The 6000-nt window shown below is 36.4% G+C and overlaps 1 protein-coding gene across 1 annotated transcript in view; it reads left to right on the top strand.

Moving 5' to 3' along the window:
• The window catches only part of ARHGAP15 (Rho GTPase activating protein 15), an 898999-nt gene that overhangs the window by 139773 nt on the left and 753226 nt on the right, over positions 1–6000 (top strand). The window contains exon 4 of the mRNA XM_007934953.2: positions 1227–1314. Within this exon, the coding sequence (XP_007933144.1) occupies positions 1227–1314 (88 nt within the window). The remainder of the gene's footprint in view (positions 1–1226; positions 1315–6000) is intronic.

Genomic DNA, 6000 nt, shown 5'->3' with positions numbered 1-6000 from the left:
CAAATCACAATAAAATAATAATAATAATAAAGAAAAAAAAGAACTAACAAATCCATCCTGGACTAAGTGCAGCCGTAATGCTCCTTGGAAGTGAGAATGGCCAGACCTTGTCTGACGTACTTTGGTCATGTTATCAGAAGGGACCATTTCCTGGAGAAGGATATCATACTTGGTAAAGTGGAGGGTCAATGGAAAATGGGAAGGCCATCAAGAAGATGGATCGACACAGTGGCTGCAACAATGGGCTCGTGTATAACAAGGATTGTGAGGCTGGCACAGGACCAGGCAGTGTTTCATTCTGTTGTACGGTGGGTCGCTATGAGTCGGAGTCAACTCAATGGCACATAACAACAACAAAAAAATCTTCCATCAGTGTTCTTCTACAAAATGTGTTTCATCATTCCATTTTATGAACTTATTGTATACAATTTACTTAACCAATCTCCTATATTTTGATTTTTTTAGGTGCAGGGTTAGAAATAGTGGTACACTTCATTCCTGTGCACATGATCTTAACAATTTTTGAGATTATTTCTTTAGGATAAATTTAAATTAATAAAGGTGGACCTCCATGGCCAAAGGATATTTATGTCATTAAATGTTTTTGCTGAAATTATTTCCAAATTATACTTCAAAAGACTGTACCAGTTTACCTTTTCACTGATGCTGTATGAGAGAATCCATTTCTTCACCCTCCCATTAATGCTACTTGCTATTATTTCTTTTCATCCTTGAATTTAACAAAGAGGCAAAAATTTCATTGTTTTTGTTTACATTTCTTTGATTCCTAGTGAAATTCAACACTAAACAAATATTTTGAACTAAGCCATGACACATTAGTTGGTGAGTTTTTCAGATTCTCAAATATACTAAACCAACAAAAGAAGTAACAATAAGGAAGAGATTCTGAGTCATGCTTTACTTTGCTTTTGAAACAGGATGGTGTTTGTTCTGTTGTTCACAAGGTCGTTGTGTGTCAGGACTAACATGAGAGCACCTAATAACAACCCCAACATAGAAACATAGTCTCTTTCTTGGTGCTGTGGATACACAAAAGTAAAATTTTGGTAGTTGATTCCACACCATCTATAAATTTTAATAAAGATAAGATTTTAGGAAGCCCAGTTAAAAATAAAGAAGATAGTCTCTTTCCAAATGTTGTTCACACCATATGTATGAATGCTTTCATCAACTGATATCCTTTATTCCTTTTTCTTTTTCCTAAGGAAAAACTGGGCTACTTCCTGGATTGTCCTTTCTAGTCGAAAAATCGAGTTTTACAAAGAATCCAAGCAACAGGCTCTGTCTAATATGGTGGGTAGTTGTCTCCTCCTACTGCTATCATCTTTTCAGAAATATTGTTGAATTAAAAGTTTCGGTTCACAGAAATCACACTTAAGCCTCCAAGCTACCAATATCTGAAAGCAGATGGAGGAAATGACTCAATAAACTTTTAATCGGATGAAGGGAAAATAGAACTTAGTGTCTGTTTTATTAAGTGGTGCATTTGGAGAATAATCACAAAATGAGATGAATGGTAAGCAGCTAACTAGTAATGGGAAGGTAACACTTTAAATTAAGGTGCCATTTATAAATGCTTTATTCTTATTTATGAAATGATCACTAAATGTAGCAACTTGCTCAAATAATGTATTATAAAGCATGTTATAAAATGCATTAGTAATAAATGCTTAAAGGATGATGCTATGGGAAGCTGTTTTAAAGAATATTATAAGACGTAAATCGGATTAAACCATGTATGTGAATCTTTTATACATGAATTTAAGTTGTTATCCAGCATGCTATAAAGTGCTTCACACATTAATAAATAATACTAAACTGTTTATAAATGGCACCTTAATATAGGGTGTTACCAATGAGGAAACACTCTGAGTTAACAAAGTGATTTTTTTATCTTAGTCTAACTATAGCATTCACTGTATTCAGCTAACCTTTTTATATATTTCTCATGACTCCGTCTAATGGAGCTAATGCAATTTCTGTATCCTGTATTTATTACAAAGTGAAATTTGTAGGATTTCTTCATTGTACCAGGAAGAAGTTCTCACATATGCCCACAGAGACTTGATAGTGATAGTAGGAACAACTCAGAGCTAGTTACTGGTGTAATTCAAGCTCAAAACCTTGCTGCCCAAACACCAGGGATGCTCCACGATGTAGGAGACAGTGGACAAGCAGCCTATCTGACAGTTTCCTGATGAGGCAGGGCTCCGGGCAGGAACCGACCTGCCATAACCCATCGGACTGAGGGGTGGCAGGAAAAGGAGTTCCTGGCAGGAATTAACCACAATGAACTAATTTATATTTGGCAGGTAATAAAACAATGGAAAGTTCTTTGCTGTCCAGGCACTAGTTGTATTTGCTATGTAATCCTCTTTAAATAAGAAATGGAAAATCATTTGCTAGGAGATTTTTTTTTTTTTTTTTTTTTAAAGAAGATTTTAGTAAGAACAAAAAGCAGCATTTGGCTTGGCCTGATAATTGCAATAGCCTTTATCCTCAAGTGGCTTGCTGATTTTGGAGTCTTGGTGTGGTTCAGTCTGTAAACTAATTATGAATAAATTAAAAATATATCTCCATCCTTTGTATTTTTAATTTAAACTGCCTCAGAAATTTGTTTTAGGGTTTTGTTTTGTTTTTATTTTTTGGCTACAGTAAGCTTGAGATAATCTTTTTAAGAAAGAAAAAAAAAGCACCCCTAAGGGCAAGGCACAAAACAACTCCCAACCACTGGCAGGCCCCTTTGTCTCTAAGGGGGAAGCTGGAAAATGGAGGGACGTCATTTGCGTTCCTGAGTTTTGCTGCTGCGAAGATGATCTTCATCCTGCTGAGTGAGAACAATTCCACTGGAGCAGAGTTTATGTGAATGTGCTGGGATAATGGGAGAGATTAGATTCCAAATTAAAGCATTTGGTTTATTTTTATTATTTTAATCTCTTCATAACAGTAGATGTAATTATCAGCTGCTAAATTTTATCCAGGTGAGAGAAAGCTCCATTAAGCTTATAGGCAAATTTCACAAGTATGCTTACTCATTGAGTGCATCCTGTTCAACCTTAGGAGTTGTTGAAAATTGACAGTAGGTTTTACTTTCAGAAGAAATTGGTAACATTTATTGGCAGTCCCTACTTATTACTTCTGGCCCTGTTTTCAGTGGTCTTACAGTTTCTCTCAGGCACTCGTTGTTTTCAAAGTAAATTCTAACTGTGTTTTGTGGTAATGGGGAAGAGAACTACAGATTCATGTTTGTACTGCATGAATTGTCTTGCTAGTCAACTTCTTGGATTCATTTCTAACCAAGTATTAAAAGCCTAGTGGGATAGCCCACATTTACCAATTCCAGTCTCAGAGAAACGATGCAATGATTGCCAGGCCTTGATTAAAGGTGCTGTGGTTTTATTTTGAAAGAGATTTATGCTCAAGTTTCTGAATTTCCCTTGTACCCACTTACATGTTCTGGTGGTACTCATTGTGCTTCTGGGAAAATGTCTGTCCTTTCCTCCCAGGGGTCAGTAGAAACTGCCTGAGTGAGTGCAGAAAGTGGTTTGAAAGAGTAAATGGCATTTTAATCTGTACACAAATGATCTCTGAATGTTAATGCTACAGACAAAGTAGCTAAGAACAGAGCTTTGAAGTCTAACCACAGGGGCTTAATTCAGTTTTGCCATGTGCTATAGATGACAAAGTTGCTTGACATTTTTGAGCTCCAGAAGCCTCATCTGCAGAATGGGGATAGTGATCTCTGTCAACAGAATGAATAAGAATTGAAATTAGTTAATAAAAAATATATATATATAATGGTCAGAAAATAATTACTATACTCCATTATAATGAACTTTATTAAAATATATGCAACAACGCAACGCACTGCCATGGAATCGGATCTGACGCATAACGACCCCTCCTTGGGTTTTCGAGGCAGTATCACTATGGAAGTAGATTTCCCAACCTTCCTTCCAAGGAGAGGCCAGTGGGTTTGAACGAACAGCCTTCTGGTTAGCAGTCAAATGCCTTAGGCAGTATGCCACCAGAGCTTGTATTAAAATATAAAGAATATAACACTATATTATCATTATACTATATTATGTACTATGGAATATATATAAATATTAAAACATAGAGAATATATATTCCATAGTACATAATACATTATAATGATAATATAGTGTTACACAGTATTAGATTTTTTTCCCTATTTGACTATGCATCACTGTCTACCTATGTATCCACCTATGGATTGGTGTTTGCTGCTACTGACAATGTAGTATTGTGTATGCAGTAGTATTTACTTTTACCGTCTGTATCTCTTCTGCACCTCTCTATGTCTTCCTTTTCCTTAGTGATATTGTGGTGATCACATGTTTTTATTATATTGCTTTTCCCTTTACCCATATAAAACCTGTTCCTTAAATATTCATCTATTTTCCCTCTTTTTCCTCTCTTCTATCCTTGCTAAACAACAAAGAAAATTTCCTTCCTTCCCTGTGTAAACTTTTCCTTGACTTTTTAAAAAAACGGACTCATGAAATATTTGTCCTTCTGTGATTGACTTATTTCACTCAACACAGTGTCTTCCAACTTCATTCACATTATGAGGTGCTTCACTGTTTCTTCATTATTCTTTAATGGTTCCTAGTATTCCATTGTGCGTTTATACCATAGTTTGGTTATCCATTCATATGTTGATGGGCACTTAGATTGTTCCCATCTCTTTGCTATTATAAATGTTGTTGTCGTTGTGCGCCGTCAAGTCAGACCCGACTCATAGCAATCCCTCTTTGGGTTTCCGAGGCAGTATCACTACGGAAGTAGATTGCCCCATGGAGTGACAGGTGGATTTGAACTGCCAGCCTTCTGGTTAGCAGTCAAGTGCCTTAGGCACTATGCTGCCAGAGCTCCCGCTATTATAAATTGTGGTGCAGTAAACATGAGTGCGCCTGTATCTATTCATGCCCTGGATCTCACCTCTTTAGGGTATATTCCTAGTAATCGGAATGCTGGATCAAATGGTATTCCTATTTCCAGTTATTTAAGGAAGTACTATACCATTTTCCACAGTGGTTGTACCATTTTACAATCTTACCAGCAGTGTATAAGAGTTCCAATCTCACCACCTTCTTGTCAGCATTTATTGTTTTCTGTCCTGTTGAACTTTGCTATTATTGCTGGAGTGAGACACTATCTCATTGTTGTTTTGATTTACATCTCTCTAATGGGAAATGATTGTTGCTGTGTGCCATGGAGTCGGCCCGACTCATAGCTAAAGCACTTGACTGCTAACCAGAAGGCTGGCGGTTCAAACCCACCAGCCACTCCTTGGAAGGAAGGTTGGGCAGTCCTACTTCCGTAGTGATACTGCCTCGGAAACCCAAGGAGGGGTCACTATGAGTCGGGGCTGACTCGATGGCAAATAACAACAACAACAATGGGAAATAATCATGAGCATTTCTTCATGTGTTTGTTGGCTGCCTGAATATCTTCTTTGGTGATATGTTTGTTCATGCCCTTTGCCTGTGTTTGAAGTAGATTATTTGTCTTTTCAATGTTGAGGTATTGAATTTTTCTATAAATTTTAGAGATAAGTCCCTTGTTGGATATGTTATTAGTAAAGATTTTTTCCCAATCTGTAGGTTTTCTTTTTACTCTTTTGGAGTCTTTTGAAGCACATAAGATTTTAATTTTTTACAAGATCCAGTCATCTAGTTTCTTTTCTGCTGTTTGTACATTTTGTGTTATGCTTGATAGCATTTTTATGCCATAAATTAGAGCCCCTAAACTTTCCTATATTTTTGTTGACCTTTGTAGTTTTGGGTTTTGCATTCAGGTTTTTGATCCATCTGGAGTTCCTTTTTATGTAGGGTGTGAGGTATGGATCTTGTTTCATTCTCCATTTTGTTATACTGTATTAGTTTTGCCATTGGATTTATTAATATATTTATTTGTAGAAGAGAAAATATTAATTCAAAGAACTCCACCTGC

Source organism: Orycteropus afer, unplaced genomic scaffold, assembly GCF_000298275.1.
Source record: "Orycteropus afer afer isolate SDZICR_OR568_19922 unplaced genomic scaffold, OryAfe1.0 scaffold00023, whole genome shotgun sequence".
Classification (NCBI taxonomy): Eukaryota; Metazoa; Chordata; class Mammalia; order Tubulidentata; family Orycteropodidae; genus Orycteropus; species Orycteropus afer.
This window is presented reverse-complemented; position numbering and strand designations above follow the sequence as displayed.